Source organism: Asparagus officinalis, chromosome 1 (assembly GCF_001876935.1).
Source record: "Asparagus officinalis chromosome 1, Aspof.V1, whole genome shotgun sequence".
NCBI lineage: Eukaryota > Viridiplantae > Streptophyta > Magnoliopsida > Asparagales > Asparagaceae > Asparagus > Asparagus officinalis.
The window spans coordinates 17024674-17051170 of NC_033794.1; the positions used below are offsets into that span (position 1 = coordinate 17024674).

A 26497-nucleotide genomic window follows, 5' to 3' on the forward strand; every position below is an offset into this window, starting at 1 on the left:
TAATATAAGAAGATTGCAAAAAAACCCCAAAAAGTTTCAAAAATTTCACAAAACACCCTTAAAAGTATAAAATTACACAAAACATCCAGACATTTCAAAACTTAAGACAACAAACATGAAACCCTCAATATTTTAAAAACTATAAAAACACACTCAAAAGTTCAAATAATAAAATAGCACTATGAAATTCTGAAATTTCAAAACTTTTGAACAACAAAGACGAATTCAAGGAATTACTATCACACACTAAAAAACTAAAATTTATAAAAAATAAACTCAAAGTTATAAAAATTCTGAAAAACACCTTCGGAAATTAAAAAATGCACAAAAACCTAAAATTTAATAACTTATAACCAATACATATCAAATCTCAAAATTATCAACAGACCGCTAAAATTTTAAATTTTACAACAAACAATCTAAAGTTTTAATAATTGCAAAAAATACTCTCAAAATTCAGAGTTGCAAGAAATATTCTAACATTAAAAAACTTACTACCAACACATGAAACATGAAAATTACAAGCACTCAAATTAAAGTTAAAATTAAAATTTTTAAAAAACACTCTCAAAGTTTTTAAATTTGCAAAACACACCCTTAAAAATTCAAAATCACAAAAAAGCGACTAAAATTTTAAAACATAGCAAAAAGAAAAGTAGTTGTTTGATATTCTTTTATTAAGATATGTAAATTTAACTTTTATTTTAAGGTTTTACTATCCTTTTTTAAGCATCTAAAAGTAGTCTAATTTTATCAAAAAAGATAGGGTAGAGAAGCATTGATAACGTCTCAATAAAAAATAAAACAGAAGAAATAAAATGCACTATTTTCTAAATATTTTATAGAATATTTTTTTTTGGAGTAAATTAGGAATTATTGGAAGGGATTTTCATAAACTTTTTTGTACTTTTATATGTTTATGTGGATGTTTTCATTATATAAAAGTATACTAGATTTAGTATTAATCTTTATTTTATAATTTTTTTAAAGTCTATCAAGAATTAGGAACAAACCCCATATTATATTTTGTGTCATTTTAGCCCACTTTTAACCAATCATCTTGTCTTATGAGCTTTAATTATTTATTTTTCTTTTAGAACGCTATTTTTTGAAGTGTTTTTCACTTTTACAATGCTATATTTTCTCAGGTCGAGCTTGGTTTCATGTGTTGTGCTGACGGCGGCGCCGAGGAACCAAAAACAAACGCCGATCCAAGAAGGCCAAAAACAACCAAATATCAATGCACAAACCAAACACCAATTTTAACGTGGTTCGGCAATTGCCTACGTCCACGGGGCAAGAAGGGGGAGGGTTTCCACTAATAGAGAAGGAGAGTGCAAATTGAGATTACAAATCGCTCAAACGAACCAACTAATCTCACCAACAAATCTCTCAACCTCTCAACCAATAACCCTAACAAATAGCTCAGAAAGATCTCTCTTTTGTGCTCCAAAATCCCCCAAAACGCTCCTACAAAACCCTCAAATCGTATTGGTATTTATACCAAAACAGAAACCCAAACAGACTGCAAATAGGAACTCTAACTTTCCAAAAAACCCGTCATAAGTCGACTTAACAGTCTGCATAAGTCGACTTGGCAGAGCGAAAAACAGCAACTGGAGAAGAGATCATAAGTCGACTTATCAGACCTGATAAGTCGACTTGGCAGAGCAAAAAACCAACAATCCAGAGCAGAACGTAAGTCGACTTAACAGTCTGTATAAGTCGACTTACCATAAGTCGACTTATGCCTGTGCATGAGTCGACTTATGACCAAAAATCTGCTTTTTCCAATTCTTCTCCACAATTCTCCACCTCGGCGAAGTTTTCCCAAAACTGAGCCGACACCAACCAAACAAATGCCTCACATGTTGAGACCCAAATGGGAGTGCAAACACTCACTCCAAATGTCGATGTCGCTCACCAAATCGGCTGCATCAAAATGACTGCCTACGTATCCTTTGCCCAAGGAATCAAGCCTTCACGTAGTTCATCCAACGGCCTCCAAAGACCCTCAAACAAATAGAAAAGTATGCAACTCTTCCCCAATATCGCCGACGGATCTGTAACTGATAGCGGCCCCAAACTGATACAAATCAAACACCTCCATATGAGGTGAACCAATGGCCGTATCCAAATCATGTCCACCAGCTGCAACCGAATCCAAAACCAATCCATCATCTGCATCCGAAATCAAATGATCCCCAACCTGTGTCACCTCAGCTGGAATCCCAAATGACGCAGTATGATCTGGAGTACGTGGAGTAATCTCCACCCAACGTGGAGTAGCATCACTCTCCACCTGCTGCGATATCCAAACGACCTGATCAACACTCTCCACCTGCCGAGAGTCAAAAGTGACATACCTGCTCAGAACAAAATCAGAGCTCCCAAACGATAATCAACTGAGCCTCCGAACCCCAAACGTGCAATCAGATCAAATCTCACATCCTCAATGTGACCAAATGCTGGGTATCCAAATATCCGACGCAACCCAAAATCTGAAGCAGCTCCACCAGATCCAATAACTCCTAATGCAGCAGTCGGCGACCTGTGACTAAGATGACCCAAATATGTCGAAGCTCCAGAACCAATGCTCGACAACCAACGCCGATCCTCCTCCAGAAAGGAACGACCCATCGAAACTGTCATCTCATCTCGTCGCCCCAAAGTCTCCACACCAATGAAGTGTCTCCTACTGCCGTGAGCTCGGCACAAATGCAAGAAAGGACCCCTACCAAATTTAGACCAATGAGTTACCTTTCTGTCAATACACTTCTTCCAATTGTTGTTGACTTCTAGGACTTTACACCAACGGGAACTGGTCGCGACCCAATAATGCCTAGAACAATCACCAACTGCGGAAACTACAAAACGATTACCTCCCAATGATGCCTCCTTGGAAGGCCCCCAAATGCCTGACTGAACACCTCCTAAAAGACCCCTCGCTCGATGGATAGAAGTGCCAAACTCCACCACGGTCTCGCTCATCCTAATGTGCTCACAGGACTTCAATCTGCAGGTCATAGCACTCCTCAACAACCAATGCACGGTATTACCAATCATATACCCCAGCACCAAACAACGCCACAGTCTAGCCGAATCTGATGAAGTCGCCATCTCCCTATCAATCACCGTGCTTCCGTGCAAATAATACAAATTTCTTCTTCTGACGCCCTTCATCACAATCATGGACCCAAATGTAACCTTCAAGCGTGCATCCGCCAAGGTCACCCTATAGCCTGCTGCCTCCAAAGCTCCAAGTGAAATGATGTTCTTCTTCAACTGAGGAACGAACCTCACTCCAACCAACTCCCGAATCACCCCGTCACTCATCCTGATCCGAACAGTACCAATACCACATACCACCAATAGAGCATTTGTGATCATGCCCCATGAGCACGAAATCCCCTCTTTCTAACTCCTGAAAGCTGGAGAACCAATCCCTCCTAGGACAAATGTGGTATGTAGCCCCCGAATCCAACATCCACTCTGTAGAGTACCGGCTCGATCAACTAACTTTGGGCAATCGGCTTTCCAATGTCCATCTTCTTTGCAAAAGGCACATTGATTCTTACGAACTCCAAGATGTGCCCCTCTAGACTGCGACCTCCCACTACGGTTTGGACCCTTTGCTCTTGCGACCAACGCCCCCGCTACCGGCTCAAACGAAGTCTCCTTATCCTTCTTTCGAAGCTGATAATTCACAAGTGCAGCGGTGACCTCACTATACGAAAGAGATGCCTTCCCATTAATAAGAGTAAGAACGAAGGTCTCATATTCCTCGTCAGGCAAGGAACTCAATAGCAACAACGCCTTGTCCTCATCTTCAATCTTAACATCCACATTCGCCAAATCCGCAAGAAGCTTCGTGTAGTGGTTCATGTGATCACCAATGGAGGTTCCTTTCTTCAACTGGAAGCGGTAAAGCCTCCTCTTCAAATGCAAGCGATTCTCCACACTCTTGGTCAAATACTTGCTCTCAAGGATCTCCCAAATCTTCTTTGCAGAAGTCTCATTGATCACATCATACTTTAGATCTTGAGTGAGACAAGACCTAATCACACCACACGCCGTTCGATTCATCTTTTTCCAAACCTTCTCATCAATGTTGTCCGGTTTCCCGTCCAACTCCAACGTATCTTCCAAATTTTGCGCGTTGAGCGCATCCATGACTTCGCATCGCCAAAGTCCAAAATTGTTTGTGCCATTGAACTTTTCCACATCAATCTTCATTGAGTGGATATTCAAGCTTTGGACGGTCTTCACGCCGGAAGTACTGCCCACAACTCCTTCTTTCTCGGCCATAATCCTCAAGGCACCACCAAACCAATGCAGAAACAAACGAGAAATAGATCCAAACTGAAAAAGACGAGATTTTTACCAAAAAGATCCCATCTTTATCACCAAACGAAGCCCTAGATGAACTTCCAAAGCGATCTACTCCTCCAAATAGCCCAAGCGTAGCCCGAGCTCTGATACCACTTGTTGTGCTGACGGCGGCGCCGAGGAACCAAAAACAAACGCCGATCCAAGAAGGCACCAACGAACGCCGAGAGAAAGACCAAACAAAACACAAACACCAAGGTTTTACGTGGTTCGGCAAATTGCCTACGTCCACGGGGCAAGAAGGGGGTGGGTTTCCACTAATAGAGAAGGAGAGTACAAATTAAGATTACAAATCGCTCAAACGAACCAACTAATCTCACCAACAAATCTCTCAACCTCTCAACCAATAACCCTAACAAATAGCTCAGAAAGATCTCTCTTTTGTGCTCCAAAATCCCCCAAAACGCTCCTACAAAACCCTCAAATCGTATTGGTATTTATACCAAAATAGAAACCCAAACAGACTGCAAATAGGAACTCTAACTTTCCAAAAAACCCGTCATAAGTCGACTTAACAGTCTGCATAAGTCGACTTGGCAGAGCGAAAAACAGCAACTGGAGAAGAGATCATAAGTCGACTTATCAGACCTGTTAAGTCGACTTGCCAGAGCCCAAAATCAACAATCCAGAGCAGAACGTAAGTCGACTCATGCACAAACATAAGTCGACTTACCATAAGTCGACTTATGCCTGTGCATGAGTCGACTTATGACCAAAAATCTGTTTTTTTCCAAGTTCTTCTCCACATCATGTTGGTCTCAAGACATGATAATTCAAATTGATTTCGGATTACATTTATTTCCTGTCAATTCAATTATCAATATAAAAATTTAAATTGGGTGTAGTTCATTTAAACGAATATTAAAGAAAATAAATAATCACAATGCTAAATTTTAGAGATATAAGTAAACAAAAACCATCAAAGTGGAACCGGGGAACAAGTTTTAGTAAGGAAATAAACCAAATATACTTAATCATGATATTTAACCACGTGCATTGCACGTGCATAAAACCTAGTAATATTATAAGAGGCTGTTTGGTTTAGTTCTAAAAAAGTCTGAAAAGAGGAAATTAGTGAAGAAACTTTACAAAAAGTTTCATTTTAAAGAAGATAATTGTTTGTTTCTTGTTCCAAATTATATATTATTAATTTATTTGGGTAATTACATATTCTTAATTTTTTTGGTTGATTAAATCCTTATCGACTTATGTTTAGCTGTTTATGTTTCTTTAACATCAACTTTATGAATAATATGGTTTTGTGTGTTAAATACGTGTGGTCAATTTTATCCGCTGTATCAATGATATATTTCAATTTTATATTCATATATGATTTTTGATTGAGGTTATGATTATGATTATGATAAGATATAGTTTTCAAATTCATTACTTCATTTTCAAAGCTTCAAAATTATTTGGGCCATTAATATTTGAATTATTCAACCTTCCCTCAATATTTTCGTTGATTTTGTCGAAGAATATGTATAATTTATTTAGAGACTACATCTTATATGTTGATTATCACCTTTCAAAGACATGCTGTGTAATTTCACTATCAATATTCTTTTGATATTGGCTTACTTTTTAACTGCCTTCACCTTCCTGCTTAAATTCCTCCGTTATACCTACGCAACAAACATCTAGAAGACAAACATTTGAGAAGTATCTTACTGGGGAGCAGAAGCATCTGGATATACTAACATCAGTGATGGTTTCAGTTCTGTGGATGCTGATGGAGATTTTCGACGATAATCACGCATAAGAGGTTTTATTTTCTAGATATTATTTCACAGATAGATGCTGAACAATCGGATCAAGTTGGCAATTTAATTTTTTTGAACCTGAGTTGGCAATTTAATTTAGAACAATAGGATCACTTTTATATGCTGTATGACAGTATGATTGCATCTTAGGCTTATAAGTTGTGGACATTTTTAAATAGAGTGCAGCAATCAAGTAATAAATGGATCATAGCAATGACGAGCACAAGCCTTCTTCGGTTCCAGGTTCCTCGGAACCAATGCAGTCCAAATGCAAGTACTAATTTTGCACTGATTTGTTGGAAATAGTGTGGGTATAAAGGTGCAGAATTGGACATTCAATTGCCTACTCAAGTTTATAAATTGTATATTTAAACTTAAAATTTGTGCAATTATATTTACTCACTAAATTGTGGACATGAACATAACACTTTCTAAAGAATATAGTTCATTTTGCAAGCATGTCTCCAAATTCAAGCCTGTAAAATAATTTGTTTATATGAATCTTATGGAAAGAATTTATTTGTATAATGATTATATTTAATTAATATTTTCTGTCGTATCAACCTCGAGTCAGGGCGTGACTAACTATCTATCATTATTAATTATTTCTGCTCAACGAATTAATACACTATTAAACAAATGATATAATTACTTCAAGCATCACGTTTGCCTTGCCACTTAATTTTGATCCATACAAGTAGGTATTGTCTTTTAAGATACCATCTGAATGCATAAATGATCATGAATTGATGCAGCGGCACGTGCGCAGTAAGAGTGGTGATCTACCTGAGTGTATACATATCCTTCTGGAGATATTTACAGTTCGATTTCCATTTCAACAAGAACTCAATTTTGATTGCAATTTCGGTTGAACTGAAACTAACTATTGTTTTGCAGAGCCTGGAATGGTTGGTTAAGTATGTATGTTAGCATATCGGGGGAATACTCTCATGTCTTCAGAGTAGAGAAATTAGACACACGTGACAAGTAGTCCAATTTGCTTCATTTCATTTTGTAAAGCCTATATTTGGATAATAGTCAGGTGTATGATTCCATCTTCAATGATGTAGATTCTGAAATTTGGGCAAGCGCATCGGCAGGAGCAGCATCATGTGCGTTGACTGTGGTTTTAAAATCAATACCATATCCATTACCATCCTCCCCAGGGATTCTTAAACTGGGTGTTGCAACACCGGATTGTTCAGAAGTTCTTATTGAATGTTCCGCATGATTCACGTGATCTTCGATTCCTTCATTTTGATCAGAGTGTGATATTGTCTCCTTGCTGTCTTGAAGTTTTAAAGAAACAACTTCTTCAGTTATTTTGCTAGGTGCAGGAGTTTTTTTTATATTAAAATTGATTACAGCATTATGCTGCAAAATCTCTTGACAAGGATATTCAAGGCCTTGAGTCTCACTCGATGCAGTATCTGTGATTAGACTCCTCTCAGGCTGATTCTCTAGGAGAAGCTGAGTGCCCTTCCTATTTTCTTCAAATGTGTAATTGCCATGCAACTGATGTTTGATGTCCATTAGTCTCTAAATTTGCACTAACAGATGATTAAGAATATATACTTTTTGATATATAGAAATGAAAGTTTCTTAATATATTCCATAGACACTTGTATCATATATTCTATGTGAATAATGTATTTAATAAATAATTATAAAATTGTTGAGTGAAAAATTAATTGATCTTCAAATATTTAAACACTTGTAGTTTCTTAATATGCATCACGTGCAAAGCATGTGTGGTATACTAGTTCCTTGAAAAGAATAGAAGAATGGTTTCAAATTTGTTTTTATCTAAAATATCAAACAGTTACAATTAATTAAACGTCTAATTAATTATATTATTCTAATTTATGAAGATCTTTTAACCTCCCGTTGCAAGCAACCAAAAGATACCTAAATATTAGTGCATTTACGATCACACAATTAATTTTTCTCGCTGCACTAGGAAATCAATCCTTCGTAAATAATCACTCTGATTGTCTATACTGTGGAAGTGAACCTAATAAAGAAATTAACCCTTAGAAACTAGATTTCTTTTAGTTATTACTAGCTCCGTTTAAAATATTGGAAAACCAAATACCCGAGGATTGCTTAAGCTAGCCAATACCCGAGGTTTTGGAATTCTTGTTTAGAGATGATTAGTAAAACACGCTTCTACAGGGACTCAAAATATGAGACCATAGAAGGGGACAAGTGATGTGTCCCCCTCTTATTGTATAATGAGCTGCCAGCTCATTATGCAATAGGAGGGGGACACCTTACTTGTCCCCCTTTAGTCCCACATTTTGGATCATTAAAGTATTTTTCTTGCAAAACGAGTACTAAACTTTCATATCAAATATAGAAGCTTTTGCTTAAAAGCATCAACCAATTAGATTCATTAAAGTATATAATAAGACCCAATGATCTCCAATCCGTTAATTATTATAATAATTAAAAACCAATCAGTTTCAACGGATTTTGGGTCAATTTGAGCTGGCCGACATTTTTGAGCGCATTCAGCGCGTCATCCGGTTGAGTTCGCTTTCACGAGGCCGGCGTATAAATAACTTCGGGAAAGTTCGCCGCGGTGTCATCATCTTGTAAATGGAGTGCGCAAATAGTGACAAGCGTCTAATGCACGTATTTAGTCAAGCTCTTAGCCGGATTAGTCTGATCCAAAATAGAGAGCCTAAATTTGAATAAAGAAAATTAAATTTAGATTTGATCCGATTTCATACTTAGATGCATTTCTTCACATGAAATTTAAAAATTAACAGTTTAAGAGTTAGCAAATCATGACAAGGGTCTAGCGCATGAACCTAGTCAAGCTCTTAACTGGATTAGTCAGATCCAGATAAAGAGCCTAAATTTGAATTAAGAAAATTAAGTTTAGAGTTGATTAGTTGGATGCATTTCTTCGCATGAAATTTAAAAAATAACAGTTCAAGCGTGAAGAACTGAGGGGCTGTTTGGATGGCTGAAAAACTCCCGTTTTGACCTCGGGAAGGAGCCAGAACGCTGCCAAAATGGCAGCTTTTTGAGAAAGCTGCCAAAATGAAAACAGCTCTTTTAGAGCTGTTTTGGCCAGAAAGCTGCCATTTTGGCAGCTTTCTGGCCGCTTCCCAAGGCCAAAACGGCCAAACAAACAGCCCCTGAGCACCGTATGTGTTGTATTTTATTGAGAAGTGTGAAAAAGCAAATGCAAGCGAAAAGAAAAAGTCTATGTCAGCACATTAACTTCTTCATAAAAAATACAGGGGTCAATATCAAATTAAAACAGGTGAGCGCTATTAATTAAAAAGTTGTATATGAACTGCATTAATGACCACTAAAAGTATAATATAGTTTTAAACAAATAAACAAAATAATATTGTCATATCTTCCTCACTTTCTATTTTTTTTCATGAAGAACCATTATATTTTAGTTACACGATGCTGCATTGCAAATTCACTAAAAACAAAAAGAAATACTTCCACGCTTCAAATTCACCTTCGATTTGCCAAACACCCTCTTTAAGTACAAACATAGTTTTTTCTTTTTGTTATTAGACGGGTCACATGATAAATGCTTAAAAGAAGAGCACCATAAATATAAGGCTAAATAGCACTTAAATACCTTATAGTTTCACTTCTTTAGAACTTATATATCATCAATTGTATTTCGTAGCATTTTTATACCAAGAGTTAGATCAAAATTAGCATGATAACACACCCTGTTTTGCAAATGTGAAGTTTTCCATTCAAAAGTGCCGATATAACATTCATGTGTTAAATTTAGAGCTTTTTAATCATTAACATTTGCTAAATTACTATTAAACAACAAAAATTCCAATTTAATTGTATCCTAACTATATCTTAAAGATAGAACTCGGAAAGGTTTAGCAATGAATTCAATAAACTTAATAGACAAAAAGTTATAAAAAAATTAGGATATGAATATTATATGAGAACTTTGACCAACAAGGTACACGAACGCCACAAAATACAACCGAGGGTATATAAGTGCTAAGGGAGTGAAACTATAAGGTGTGTAAGTGCTATTTTAGCCTAAACAGGAACGCCTTTACGTAATTTTGAAAAAAGAAATGATAGGGGCGCATCCTTGGGCACACCACCAACCACACTCCCCCTCTATCTACAGTGTAGGGGCCCCACATGTGATTTTTTTTTAAAAATCACATGTGGGGCCCCTACACTGTAGATAGAGGGGGAACCCCTCTTTTGAAAAATCTTAAAAGTGATTACATGTAATTTTGCCTTGTAGCTTCGCTGACGGTCAAACAACAAGCTGTACCGTTGCGGGAAAGCTATGCCTTAACTGGTCCGTGAAGGCAAACTCCAGATTCACACGTGTGATCCTCCAACTGGTCCAAGCTCGCTGTTTGCTGTTTTCACCGCCTGGCGGATAATCCATCACCACGATAATCATGCTCGTCTGTGGGCCCCACCCCAAGCCCCCCCAACGCAACATAATGACCTCGTTCGCGCCTACCGATTCAAATTTCCCGTAACGCCCCTCTGCCCACTCCTCGTCGACCCCCCTCCCTGCCACTGCCCTCTCGTCGACCCCGCGCTCTGCCCTCCTCGTCCCGATCCCTGAACAACAATCAGCAAGAAAACCCTAACCCGAACCCTAATTCAGTCTTCGATTGGTTCGCCCCCCCGAGGATTCGATTGTTTTTTCTAGGGTTAGGGTTCGAGGAGGAAAGAAGATGAGCTTTCAGGATTTGGAATCGGGCCGGCCGCTAACGGGTCGGAGGGATCTGGTCAACGGCCGGTAGGATCCGACCCAGGCGGTGGCAGCCGGATTGTTCCAGATCAACACCGCCGTCGCCACGTTTCAGAGGCTTGTCAACACGCTTGGGACCCCGAAGGACACGCCCACGCTCAGGGAGAAGCTGTGAGCGAGTAGCTTGCTAGATCAGTTTATCCCGCAGTAGCTTGCTAGATCAGTTTATCTCGCAGCAGAATTGATGGCCCTTTTGTGTGCCATGTTCTAACATTGACCATTTCTTGCAGGCACAAGACGAGATTACACATTGGACAGCTAGTGAAAGATACATCGGCAAAGCTTAAACAAGCTAGTGAAAACGATCACCGTGTTGAAGTTAGCGTGAGTCTTTTACAACAAACTTGTATTAGTCATGCATTATCTGCTAATTCACCGACAGTCGGAGTGAGAGATTGTGCCCTGGATTGATTTTATCGGGTTCGAGGATCAGTTTGGGTCTAGGTCGTATATCCGGGTTTTGCTAGACCGCACTTCATACCTTTTTGAGTTTGTTGGTTCTGTTTCTATTAGACACAAACTGTGCTCTTGGTACACCTGGTGTGAAACTTGACTTGGTTTATGGAATATGGATATGCGTAGTATGGAAAGATGTTGGGTTTATTTGTTTGGTTGGATGGCCTGAGAGGCAAACTGTGTGCCGAAATATTTTTTCATGGGCAATGAAGCATATAAGCACGAAACATGACACATAATGACACACAACAGATGCTTAAAGTAGGATACGGGAAGACAAAGCCACATTAAGAATCCCAGTTTGGTTGGTTTGGGAGGCAATACTGTGTGCCCAAATATGTTTCATGGGCTACACAGCATTTTGGCACGAAATATGACACGTAGTGACATATAACAGATCCTTAAAGTAGGATATGAGAAGACAAAGACACATTAAGAGCCCCGGTTTGGCTGGCTTGGGAGGCAAAACCCTGCCAAAATATGTTTCATGGGCTGAGAAGCATATGAACACTATACATGAACACAATGACATACAACAGATCCTTAAAGTAGGATATGAGAATACAAAGACACGTTAAGTATCCCAGTTATGCAGATGTTATAGGAATTATTTAGTGATGCTTTTGATTTGCCTTTATTAACCATTATTTTCTAAAATGGCTTTTTCAGTTGTATCTTGAATGTTATTTTTTGCAGCTGTAGCCTTCATTATCATGTTTCATGAGATGCTTTTTTCCTAGATGAGCCCTAAGAAGAAACCAATTTATTGAATTTGGATTGCTGTCCAACCCTGGATAACAAGGAAGTGAATACTATGAATAAATGGCCGAATTTGTAGCTTTACACAGTATAGTGATATTGGATGTATATCTCCTAAGAATTTAAAGCGTTTTAGATTTAAAGATTGATTTTGTCATCTGTGGCACATGCAATTTATCTTTCCTTTTGATTTATTATAACCTTGTGCTCATCAGGCAGTTGGGAAATTTCATATATTGATAACTTATGATTTCTTGAGTATGAAATTGATAACTTATGATTTCTAGCGTAAATTGATGGGATGCTTGCAACTTCTTTCATACGTCCATCTGTGGACTATGGTCGACTCTTGTGCCTTCTAAATTTGAGTTGATGTACTAGCGAAATAGTTTTTTTTTTTCCAACTGTGTAAACAGAATGATGTTTCTTAGCTTGCTCCTCGGATTTTGATTGTAGGCAAGCAAAAAGATTGCAGATGCAAAACTTGCCAAAGATTTTGAAGCGGTTTTGAAAGAATTCCAGAAAGCACAACGGCTTGCCGCCGAAAGGGAATCAGCATATGCCCCATTTGTTCCCCAAGCAACTGTCCCTTCAAGGTAGGTATATGCAGAAAGTTTTGATGCTGGTAATATTAAACATGAGCTTTTTTGAATCCTACATTTATTGGTTTCATTTTTCTTTATATCAATAATGCACGTGTAAAATGCTTGAACTGGTAAGTCACTTGAGTTTACTTGTAGAAGTATGTGTGAGAATAAGTATGTACAATGTAGTCAATAGCAATCACTTGGGTTGGTTGGTCTGTTGTGAAAGAAAATTGATGTAATAAGAGAGTTAGATACTTCTTATGTTGAAAGACCCAAAGTCCAGAGTTTTTCTGGATTGCCTGATGATTGATATGTCATAGTACTTTAACCGGATAGCTTATTTTCCATCGGGTTTCTCCCAAGTGAAATCCAATGAAATTTTATCCCAACCATTAAAAAACAAGGCAGCGTACTTCATACGAAAAAGAAAATTTTTTAACGATTGTGACCTGGAGCTCTTTAAGGTAGTTCTAGACTTTTGTTATCAAATGTTATTTAAATTTGCTAGTAATCCTAAATGCAAATGTTTATGATGAAATATTGGCACCCGATGACTTTAACTAGATAGCTTTATTGTTTATAACCGAGACACTGCACTGATTTTATTTGTGTCTTTCAAGAATGACAGGTATGCAATCCTGAAACCACACTTACAAGAAATAAATCAAACTTTTGAGCTGTGCTATAGGCTATTGGTCATGTAACCTTTTGTTTCTCAGGGAACTAAGTTTCCTCTTCATGTTATTCTCAGGAGTGCACCCTCTAGGAGGGTCCCCCATCCAGCATCATCAATATATAATGGATGATACCATCAATCATTTTGATAATAGTTTTTTATGCTACCATAATTGCAAAAATCGAAGGATCTCTTTAAATCATCATGTATTGGATACTCTATTGATGACCAGACAACAATTGCCATGCATTCAGCCTGAAAACCTAGTTTTGCAATGTATCCAAGAGGAAAAAAACATGGCATCCAAATATGGCTCCTAGTTTTGCTGCATGTTTGCATGTGCACTATTTAACCTCGCAATGCTGTGACCTAACTTTGTAGCTTTATAATTGTTCTGCAGCTATGGTACTAGTGAGGTTGATGCCAGTAATGATAAAGCACAAGAACAGCGAGCAATGCTCGTGGAATCTAGAAGGTAGAATATTCCTCAGTTCCATTATCTAATGCATGTTAGATTTATCACTAGTCATTATGTTCTAGCCTTACTGCTACACATCCTGCTTGAAGTTGATACTATTTTCCTTAAAATTTTGATAGGGTTTTGTTCTTTCTATTTATTCTTTGAATTTAGCCAAATATTGGGAAAAGAAAAAAACTTTTTGCGAATGGCGATCTTATGAACTTATGCCACTTGGTCGCTATATGCCTTTAGTTAGAGAGAGGTTCTGCAATGATTTCTATAAACAACTTCTCATTTTCCTGCTAAAGATCCTTTCAGAGAGAAGAGAGAAGTGAAGAGTGCAGTTGGCTTTGAAAGGTTGTTTTTCCTTTTTTTTTTTTTTGTTTTGGGGGGGGGGGGGGGGNGCGTGTGTTTAGGCAATTAGCTTGGATTTACAGCCTGAAAATCGACTGCTAGAAAGATTGCTGTCCAATATTGAAAAATGAGTTATAAACGATTGTATTCTTTGACAAAATGTGTTAAAACAAAAAATATTTTCTCCTGGCAACTCGTTGCGTGTATATCTGTTTCCTATGGATTTGCCTTCCTGATCTAACATTGGCCTTCAGGATTTATTTTATATTTCCCTATGGACTGTGTATGACAACGTGCACTTGCTCGTCCAGAATGGTTTTCATCCAATTATTTAATTTCCCCCACATTAATTCCAGGCAAGAAGTACTACTATTAGATAATGAGATCGTTTTCAATGAGGCCATCATTGAGGAAAGAGAACAGGGAATACAGGAGATTCAGAATCAGATTGGTGAGGTGCATGAAATGTTTAAGGATCTTGCCGTGCTGGTCCATGATCAAGGGGCTGTGATAGGTGCGTAAATTTAACTTTATAGTAGAATTGCGTTCTATGTTGTCTACTGAGCCTCACTTTTGTACGCATAGATGATATCGACTCCAACATTGAGAACTCCCTTGCCGCCACTCAACAAGCGAAAACTCAACTTGTAAAGGCAGCCAAAACGCAGAAGTCGAATTCATCTCTGGTACGCTTGGTTTAATTAGAATATTTCCTCGTGGACACTGGTTTTCCTTGTGCATCCTTTTCCTTACAAACTGTTACCGGATTGTTTTCACAGACATGCTTGCTCCTAGTGATATTTGGTGTCATCCTACTTATCGTTATCATAGTGCTTGCTGCCTGAGTGTCGACGATGAAGCCTGTTTCATTTCTGCAGCGCTCTGGTTGTTTTTCTCCTTTATTCTTGTGCCCAGATCCCGGACCTTGTTAAATAGTATTTATCCTTATATATATATATATTACCTATTATAGTCGTGTCTCGTCTGTAATATTTTGCTTTCGTCGCTTTGTTTTCTGGTTACCTTGTTCCCCAGTGCCTGAGGCTTTTGCTTGTGAAAGTGAACCGACTGAACTGACAGCAGACCGTGTACTGTAATGATTGTTTATTGTGCAAAATAAACCCTTGAGATTCTTTGATTGCATAGATTCTTCCAAGTGGTTGAAATCATTGATATAGTATAACCGAGTCCAAGTAGTTGATATGCGAAGAAAGACGCTCAAATCTGGTTTTACTGAAAAGGGGAATATTTTTTTCCTTCTCCCCAGTACTTTCTTCGCATGTCAACTTTACTCGGTTGATAGTAGGCGTTGGTCAACGGCAGGGTCATGGGAGAACTAAAATTGATTATGCAAGAGAGCACATTAACGGAACCGAGTGGTCACTGTAAAACGTTTATGAGAATAATAATCATTATACGATAACTTAATCACGGTTGGGCTGTGTTTTCATGAGTGTCAAAAGAACAAAAATCACCAGACTGTATTATGTGTTATTCTGTTAGCTATAATTTGGAAATTCATGTCCGAAAGCTACCCTTTCACATTTCTATGCGAAAACGAGGGAGCGTGCTATTTTCTTGAGTCTTATTGTCTATATCAATGATAATGAGGGAGCATGCTATTTTCTCGAGTGTTATTGCCTGTATCAATTCTAATGGATCAGATCACACTCGCTAGTTGTTTTTTATTATAATAGTTTTCAAGTTTACTAGTATTTTTCCAAGACCAAAACTAGTATTTTTCCAAGACCAAAAATGGTCTTTTTAAGTCGAGAACAATAACCTCATGTGACATAATTTTATCCCTTGAAAATGATACGGACGGTATAGATTGAGAGAGCGTCCAATCGCGGACTTAACTTTAATTGGAAGACATCCAGATCCGAGTAGTAGGCTTCTCAGCTCAGCCACAAATTAAATTTGTAACATCAAAATTCAAGGCATTAGTCCCCCGCTTGGACTTTGGGATCCTCACCAAAGCAAAGATTAGAGCGGGGTGCGGCGTGGTGGGCGCCACTGGCCACTCCTCTCCCCGCCAACTGCGACGACGCGAACAAGAACCCGTAGAGAGAGAAAACATAGAGTTTGAGAGAGAGAGATGTTGAACTAATCAGTGTTTAGCAACCTAAACAACCTAAGAGCCATAGTGTGATATTCTAGGTGGAAGATAATCCTAAGAGTCAAAGTATAATAAGTGGGGTGGTATTCTAAGAGATGACTCTTTGTATTCTATGAAAGTAAATGTGTAGAGTATGAAGGGTCATGTATAAGTCTATATAAACCCATGAGTGGGAGAATTTGAATATGAATAAAAAAAGCACCAAATTCTCTATCTTCTTCTACATCTCTCTCTCTCTCTCTCTCTCTCTCTCTCTCTCTCCCTCTCTCTCTAATTCTCTATCATACTAGCCTTAGCCAAAGTTTTCTTCACTACTCAATTCAAAATTACAACATGGTATCAGAGCTTCTTTACGACAACTGAGTGTAAAGAAACCCTACCTCTACAAAAACACCAACACCCACTACCAAAACTCTTCCAAATAGCCTCCTCAAAATGACCGATACAACAGTCAATTCTCCAACTTCATCTCGGGTTCAAGTGGCTGACCCAATAGTCATTGAGTCTGACCCAAAACCCACCTCCGGCGAGATACGAACACTGATCTTCTTCGGGGAGAACTACGACTTTTGGCGGATCAAGATGAGGACGATATTCAGAGCGCATGACCTTTGGAAGCTGGTGAAGAAAGGTTTCGAGGTGCCAGAAGACGAAGACTCTCTCACCCCGGCAGAGCAGAAGACATTAAAGCTTAACTACATGAGGGATGCCAAAGCCCTTGGGTTGATCCAAAATGCCGTCTCCGACTCCATCTTCCCCAGGATCTCCAACGAGGAGACAACAAAGGCGGCGTGGGACATCCTCCAAGAGGAGTACCGTGGAAGTGAAAAGGTACGGACGGTTAAACTTCAAACTATTAAAAAAGAGTTTGAGCAAATCTCTATGAGAGTAGAAGAAAGACTCGATGGTTTTCTTACTAGATTCACCAATGTTATAAATCAATTAAAAACATATGGTGAAGATGTAACAAATCAAAGCAATTAAAAACATATGGTGAAGATGTAACAAATCAAAGAGTAGTTCAAAAAATTCTTATTTCTCTCTCTAGTAGATATGACCCCATTGTAAGTGTGATAGAAGAAACAAAAGATATGGAAAAGCTTTCATACAAGAGGCAATCGCATCCATCAAGATGTTTGACCAAAAGCTTGAGAAGAGGAATGGAGCTTCTACCATGGAGAGAGCCTTCCAAAGCTTCAACATGAGCTCAAATCAACAACAGAGCCAGAAGCAAAAGAAGAAGAAGAAAGGAGGCAAGCCCAATTTTGCTCCAAAGCCTCAACAACAACAACAAAGTGGCAACCCCAACAAGGTAGCAAATCCACATGTAGAACTTGCGGCAAGTCTCGTCAAGGGAAGTGCTGATTCGAGGGGAAGCCCTAGTGCACCAACTACTCCAGATTTGGGCATACCAAAGAGCAGTGCAGGACTCAAGGAAATCAAAACCAAAACTGCCGGCAAGTCTTTGCAAACCAAGAAGAGGACGACGAAGGTAATATTTTCTTTGCTTGTCATGGAGGAAAAGATAGTGATGGTAGTCTGTGGTATATTGACAGTGGCTGTAGTAACCACATGAGCGCGAACAGGTCACTGTTGATAGACTTAGACACATCCTATCTTGGTAGTGTTAAGATGGGAAATGGGAATATTGTAAAATCTGAAGGAAAGGGTATCTTGGCTGTAAATACAAAGAAAGGAAAAAAAGATACATCAAGGATGTAATGCTTGTACCGGGTCTAGAGAAAAAACTGTTAAGTATAGGTCAAATGCTCCTTAACGGTTATTTTCTAGTTTTTGATGATCAAACAGTGAAGATCTATGATGATAGGAGTTTTAACAGCTTGGTGACCAAAGTCAAGATGCAACCCAACAGAAGTTTTCCTCTCTCACTGTACTACTTGAACACTTAAGCTCTAAAGGTCGAAGAGGTGAACTCCTCCTGGCTATGGCACAAGAGACTCGGGCATCTCAACTTCCAAAGCCTCAAGACTCTTCAAAGCAGAGAAATGGTGTATGGCCTCCCAACCATTGAAGGAGTTGAAGGTGTCTGCTCCAGTTGCATGAAAGACAAACAGCACCGAGGCGAGTTCCCAAAAGAAGGAGCATGAAGGGCAACGAAGCCTTTGGAGTTGATCCATACGGACCTATGTGGTCTAATGAAGACAGAGTCCTTGGTCGACAACAAATATTTTATCTCTTTTATTGATGACTTTAGCAGGATGGCCTGGGTCTACTTTTTAAGGCTCAAATCAGAAGCTTTCACCATCTTCCAAAAGTACAAAGCAATGGTGGATAGACAAACAGACTTGGAGATCAAGAAGATCCGAAATGATCGGGGTGGAGAGTACACTTCAACAGAGTTCGAGGACTACTGCAACAACCTTGGCATCGAGAAGCAAACCACATGTTCATACACTCCTCAACAGAACGGAGTGGCAGAAAGGAAGAACCGGACTATCGTGGAGATGGCCAAGAGTCTCCTACATGAGAAGAACCTTCCCTACAAGTTCTGGGGAGAAGCAGTCAACACCGCAGTGTACCTTCTCAACTGGTGTCCAACAAGAGCATTGAAGGACAAAACACCCTTCGAAGCATTCTCAAGTAGAAAACCTTCCTTAAACCACCTTAAGATTTTCGGTTATGTTTGTTTTGCTCACATCCCAGGCCAATTGAGATCCAAACTAGAGGAGAACACAAGAAGGTGTATCTTTATGGGATACGCAAGCCATACGAAGGGCTACAAGCTCTTCAACATGAAGACTCAAAAGATCGTCATCTCACGGGATGTGGTCTTTGACGAATCAACCAAGTGGAAGGAGGAGCAAGTGCCCACAAACTTCATCTACCTAGATTTAGAGAGCAGCCAAGATCCAGATTCAGAGCCAGAAGTGCAAACTCTACAAAACGGTTTGAGTTCAACAAGCTCCGACTCAACCACACCAAGATCAAGTGCTAGTTCCTCAAGCACACCATCCAACTCTAGTCCCAGTTCTTCTTCCTCCTCAGATAAAACTCCATTAAGATACAGAAATCTTAATGAGATTTATGCTTTATGTAATTTTTGCATATTAGAGTCTGAGTCATTTGAAGAAGCCGTCAAAGAGAAAGATTAGAAGAAAGTTATGCAGGAGGAGATCTCCATGATAGAGAAAAATGGCACCTGGTAGAGAAACCTACAGCCAAGCCAATCATCGGCGTCAAGTGAGTCTATAAGACTAAGCTGAACCTTGACGGGTCCAGCAACAAGAAGAAGGCACGGCTTGTGGCGAAAGGCTATTCGCAGAAGCCCGGAGTGGACTTTAATGAAACCTTTGCCCTTGTCTCCAGACTAGAGACAATTCGTCTCTTGATTGCTCTAGCTGCTGACAAAGGGTGGAAGGTATTCCAGTTCGATGTGAAGTCGACATTCCTTAATGAGGTGCTACAAGAAGAAGTCTACATCCATCAACCGTAACGGTTCGAAGTTGCAAGAGCCGAGGATAAAGTCGACAAGCTCCACAAGACGCTCTACGGTCTCAAGCAAGTACCAAGGGCGTGGTATGAAGAGGTCAACTCCTACTTCACCCAACCCAACTTCAAAAGGAGCCTTAGTGAAGCCACACTTTACATTCGAAGAGATGAGATAGATATTCTCATTGTAGCTGTATATGTAGACGATATTATCTATACATGCAACAGTGAGAAGCTTATGCATGAGTTCAAGAAAGACATGATGGAGGTGTACGAGATGACAGATTTAGGCCACCTTCACCACTTTCTTGGCATGAGGATCCAGCAGGACGGAGATGACATCATCATTCATCAGTAGGCCTATGCATAGTCAATCTTGAAGAAGTTCGGCATGGCAGACTGCAAGCCCGTCTCTACCCCACTGGTGGTCAGTGATAAACTCAAAAGGAAGATGGTACCGAAGAAGACCTCAACCTCTACAGAAGTATCATCGGGAGTCTCCTCTACCTCTCTAATACTCGACCTGACCTCATGTTTGCCTCAAGTCTCTTAAGCAGGTTCATACATTGTGCAATAAGAGTGCACATGGGAGCTGCCAAACGGGTCCTTAGGTACATCCAAGGCATCCAGAATTTTGGGATCCATTTGGAGAAGAACTCCTCAGCAAAGCTATTCGGATTCTGCGATAGTGACTGGGGAGGTGATGAAGATGACATGAAGAGTACCTCTGGATACTGCTTCACACTCGAATCGGGTGTGTTCTCCTGGGAGTCGATGAAGCAGGAGTCCGTGACACTATCAACTGCAGAAGCCGAGTACGTGGCGGCTTCTCAAGCAGCATCACAAATCAAGTGGTTGACGGATGTGCTTGAAGACATTGGTAAAAAACAACTGCAACCTACTCCTCTCCTCTGCGACAACAAGTCAGCGATCGCAATAGCAAAGAACCCGTCTTCCACCAAAGGACGAGACATATCAAGAGAAAACTACTTCATCAGGGACGCGATCGTGGACAAGGAGATGGAGGACTTCTACTACAAAACTGAAGATCAAGCTGCAGACATTCTCTCCAAAGCTTTGCCGAAGGATCGCTTCTGCACACTTCGAGAACTAATGACTGTTAAACCTGCTAACCCCTGAGGAAGATTGTTAAACTAATCAGTCTTTAGCAACCTAAACAACCCAAGAGCCATAGTGTGATATCCTAGGTGGAAGGGAATCCTAAGAGTCAAAGTATAATAAGTGGGGTGATATTCTAAGAGCTCTTTGTATTCTATGAAAGTAAATGTGTAGAGTATGAAAGATCATGTATAAGTCTATATAAACTCATGAGTGGGAGAATTTGAATATGAATAAATAAAAAAAATTTCTCTATCTTCTTCTACATTTTTCTCTTTAATTTTCTATCGTACTAGCTTAAACCAAAGTTTTCTTCACTAATCAGTTCAAAATTACAACAAGAGAGAGAGAGAGGGGGAGGATCTTTTATCTGCTCCTTCAACCTCTTCTCGATACTTATCCCCTTTAAGTGGGCATCTTTATCGGCCCCTGGGCATCTCGGCGGCAAGGCCAATCAGCGCACCAATCAGCCCCGCGCCGCCTCAGCCCCGCCCCAGCAGCCCACGCGAAGGCTGGCATTCGGCTACGATCTATTGTTTGACCACCCAGAGCTCAATATCTCTCCCTCTAGGGTTTACAGTTTTTATAAGAACAATTTTTCAAAACGGACTGAAATTTTTTTTTTTTTTTCAAAACCGACTGTTTTTTTTTTATTTATCAAAATCGACCCGGTTTTGTGATTAGGCTGCTAATCACTATCCTAAATAGTCGGGGTTGGCAACCCCGACTATTTAGGAGGGTGTTAAACCCTAATTAAAGGGTGATTAGCAGGTTAATCACTATCCTAAATAGTCGGGGTTGTCAACCCCGACTATTTAGGATAGTGATTAGCCTGCTAATCACAAAACCGGATCGATTTTGATAAATAAAAAAAAAACAGTCGGTTTTGAAAAAAAAAAAAAAAATTCAGTCGGTTTTGAAAAATTGTTCGTTTTTATAATGATGAATCTGAGCTGGCTTGGGATCCCCATGGACTTGATCTCGTCTGTAACGTAGCCGTTTCACTTCGGTGAGCCTCTCCCTCCCTCTCTCTCTCTCTCTCTCATAATTGGATTCTAGGGTTTGAACTCTTTTTCTACTAATTTGGTTGATTTGTTGTGATCACGCAGTTAAAGATGGGATTTTTACCTTGGAGCATGAGCTCGAGCTAGTTATGGCATCTATGGACCTGATCGCGAAGCCGTTCACGTTGATGAGCCTTGCTGTCCTGGCCGGCGTTAGGAGTGTGAGCCTCGTGACGGCCACGTGGCGGAATTTCGTGAGGGGTATTGTTGATTTCCATGTGGGGCTGTGCTGGAGGGGTTTGGTTTGGATCGGGGTGTTTGTTTCGCTGCCTGTGAAGATCGTGACTGCTCTGCATAGGGAGAGGACGGTGCGGTTTCGTGTCCCTTGCCTCCGTATTGAAATTTAGATATAAGTCTCTATCGAATTTCATTTTTCGGCAATTGTTTGCGTGAATGGGGGCATAAACAAGAATTACTCTTTCAGTAGTCCTGTACCAATAATTTTTTTAGAAAATCGAGTGTGACGGGGCGCTATGAGGCATAGTATAGAAATTAGGACAAATTTAATCTAGCATTGAGCTCGTTGACATGTATATAGGAATAAACTGATCAACACAGGGTGCGACAGGCGCTAGGGGGCAAGCATGGAGCTAGTAGTGCCTACCCATCTGTGTATTTAATATGATAGTAACCTAACATTAAAGGTCTGCACTTGTATTGTGTGTTCTACGCCACAGAATTCTCCTTTTTATTTGATTGTTTTTTGCCTAAGTTTTTTATTTGTGTCTTTCCTTTTAATTAAGAGGTGTATATTTGTGTGAGAACTGGGGAACTTAATATTGGACATTTGAAGACAATGTCGCATGGGTGAGCATTTTGTTTTAGGTTAAATCAATAGTGTATCGTCATTCATTTTTTAAAAATATTTTATCTGCTGTTTACCTATGCTATACATAAAGCTTTACCGCTTCTATAACTTCTGTTCTGGGCAAGAGCACATTTAGTATTTGGGATGAGTGTTAAGACCATCACCTTACCGGTTGTGACTTTTAGCTACCGGACGACTAGCTGTGTCTGACCATATCTCGAAGAGCACTCCCGCGACCAGTAGCATGAGCTTGCGGACGTAAATTCACAGTGGAACCCAAATTTGAAAATGCTAGATTAGTATGTTATATCTGTTTGCAATAGAATCCACCACCTTAGCAGTTGCCACTTTCTCGTATCTTTTCTGGCCTTCTCTATACTTTTGGTTATTACGTGCATTTTTTATGGCAGGGTGCATCATTTTTCTTCTCATTGTGGTGATAGTTGTGATTTGAGTAGGGAGGGTGCAAAAATAAGAAAACGAAAGAAAGGGAGGGAAGAAATAGGGGGGAAAAAATCTGTTGCCTATAGTAAGAAAATCCAGCTCTTTGCATCGCCCTCTGCTACTATGCCACTCTATCTAGTACCTACGGATTCTTGGTCTCATCAAAGGCCTCTTATCTAATATTTTGAGAAGAAGCAAGGCAACCTTATGGTAAAATAGGTTTTATCTAACCTAGGTCGTTTGGTCAAATCTAATTCAATCTGAATATATATGACTGTCAAGAGTATTGATTTAGTTTCCATCAAACTCAATAATGAAGTCAAATCTTTGTACAATAAAAAATTAAAACTATACTTAAAATTCATTAACAGAAGGGTTGGAATTTTCTCATGGTTTCCTCAAGCTGTATTTCATGAAACCAAAATCTGTAGTGTAACTTTAGAAAATTACTTTTACAACCCCTTTACAAAGTCGATCTCATACTTTATTTGATCATCTTCACAAAATTAGTATTTCACATGTGGCTTTTGCTTGTTTTTAAGTATCGTCTTGCATACCTAACCCTGGAAAGTTATTATACGTAATATATTGTTTTTTTATAAATCAATAGTGTATCGTCATTCATTTTTTTAAAACATTTCATCTGCTGTTTACCTATGCTATACATAAAGCTTTACCGTTTCTATAACTTCCGTTCTGGGCAAGAGCACATTTAGTATTTGGGATGAGCATAAGAGCATCACCTTACCAGTGGTGACTTTTAGCTACCGGATGACTAGCTGTGTCTGACCATATCTCGAAGAGCACTCCCGCGACCAGTAGCATGAGCTTGCAGACGTAAATTCACAGTGGAACCCAAATTTGAAAATGCTAGATTAGTATGTTATATCTGTTTGCAATAGAATCCACTACCTTAACAGTTTCCACTTTCTCATATCTTTTCTGGCCTTCTCTATACTTTTGGTTGTTACGTGCATTTTTTATGGCAGGGTGCATCCTTTTTCTTCTCATTGTGGTGATGGTTGTGATTTGGGTAGGGAGGGTGCAAAATTAAGAAAAGAAAGAAAGGGAGGGAAGAAATAGGGGTGTTGCCTATATACTAAGAAAATCCACCTCTTTGCATTGCCCTCTGCTACTATGCCACTCTGTCTAGTACCTACTGATTCTTGGTCTCATCAAAGGCCTCTTATCTAATATTTTGAGAAGATGCAAGACAACCATATGGTAATTATCTAATATTTTGAGAAGATGCAAGACAACCATATGGTAAAATAGGTTTTATGTAACCTAGGTCGTTGGGTCAAATCTAATTCAATCTGCATATATATGACTGTCAAGAGAGTGTTGATTTAGTTTCCGTCAGACTCAATAATGAAGTCTAATCTTTGTACAATAAAAACTTAAAAATATACTTAAAATTCATTAACAGAAGGGTTGGAATTTTCTCATGGTTTCCTCAAGCTGTATTTCATGAAACCAAAATCTGTAGTGTAACTTTAGAAGATTACTTTTACAACCCCTTTACAAAGTCAATTTCTTACTTTATTTGATCATCTTCACAAAATTAGTATTTCACATGTGGCTTTTGCTTGTTTTTAAGTATCGTCTTGCATACCTAACCCTGGAAAGTTATTATACGTAATATATTGCTTTGCTTTGCCAGTGTTTTTATTAACATATAGATGGTTTAGTAAGCTTAATCCTCTATTATGATTGATATCATAGTCATATGATGATATTATCTCTGTTCTAGAGTCCCACTCCCTCTCTGCACCTACCAGGTATGTGATTAAGAGCTCAGGGGCGTGTGTGGGGGTACTGAAAGTAAGAATAGGAGGAAAATGAATGCATATATGTGCACTAAAGTAAGAATAGGAGGAAAATGAATGCATATATGTGCACTACTTTTGGCATTTTGTTTATGAATGTGTTCAATTTCCTCCAGGAGGAAAATGAATGCATATATGTGCACTACTTTTGGCATTTTGTTTATGAATGTGTTCAATTTCCTCCAATATCTCATCTTCAATTAATTGTTCCCTTTCTCTTCGTTTTCCGCTAGGTGATGATTTTTATTTCTTGTGTACTTCAGTATGGTAATAATCATTTATTCTGTCAAAGTTGTTTATAGGCGAAAATGATTTGATGAAAATTTTACTTATATCTAACAATACAATCTGTGGATTTCTTGGGCTGTGTATTGAAGAAAATAGAAGACAAACCATATAAGCTAGATACTATATAGACAAGAATACTAAAAATCCTAAGTCATAAAATCAATAAAAGCTAAATAGGTAAGTTTGTAGACACCACAGACATGCTAGGGAACTAGGTGGGGGCAAATCTCCTCATAATAGGATATCTTACATGCACTTGACAGACCTTCTAAGCTAAATAGGTAAGTTTGTAGACACCACACACTTGAGTTTCAACGTAACCTTTACTGCTTATCTGTGAGTGGTTCCATGGGATAGCTTAAAGCCTCTACTAAATAAGTAATTTCCTAGAGACCATTGACTTCAGTTCAGAAAATGCTTGGAAGCTGACTGTTCATGCGTTGTCTTTAGAACAATTTAATGAGTATAGGAGTCATGAAGTGAAAATTTCAGCTGTAGGCTGAACAACCTGGCTCTTTTAACTTGATTGCACCAATCAATCTTTAACAGTTTGACCTTGTCTTTGTTCTATGTTTAGCCGCAGTGTATCTTCTATAAAGAGCAGTCTACCTATTGATGTCACAGGCACCCTGCATTCCAAGGCACTGTGGCTTGCCAGACACCTGGAGTGTTTGCTATTATTGATAGTAGTGGCTCTCTGGTTATTCTTATTACAAGAAGTTTTTTCTTTTTCAAAGGCACCTGAAAATGTTATTTTCTATGTTCTTTCAGTGCCCATAGACATTCACAGCACAAATATTTTCATGAGAGCATGGAAACAAAATAGGTGTGGTTATTTATCTGTTCGCTGTTGGTCGTTAATTTTGTTTGGAAACAGTTATATGTGGAATATCAAATTATCAGTAGTTGTATAACTGGCAGTATTGTTAATTAGGACATCATAGGTTCTATCATCCGTTGGCATGCAATAGGGCATTGTCATCTCATTAGTCACCCATCTTTACATAATACGATTTTTAAACATTAAACATGCAAGTAAACCATCTCCTTATTATGACAGCTGCAAGACGTTAAAGAAGAAAATTCGCGGTTGAATGGAATCCATGGAAAGTCCCCATGGGATTATAAATCCCGCGACGAGAAGAT

General features: G+C 39.0%; 1 protein-coding gene and 1 long non-coding RNA gene across 2 annotated transcripts; both read left to right on the forward strand.

The window, feature by feature from the left end:
- Positions 10724-15373, forward strand: LOC109819780 (syntaxin-22-like). The gene is given in 7 exon segments (XM_020385673.1): positions 10724-11049; positions 11169-11262; positions 12610-12749; positions 13817-13891; positions 14587-14744; positions 14816-14916; positions 15010-15373. Coding segments are annotated over 7 exon segments (822 nt in total). The 5' UTR covers positions 10724-10861; the 3' UTR covers positions 15076-15373.
- Positions 21849-26497, forward strand: LOC109819781. The gene is made up of 3 exons (XR_002241632.1): positions 21849-21927; positions 22028-22290; positions 26412-26497. It is a non-coding gene; the product is annotated as an uncharacterized LOC109819781 (long non-coding RNA).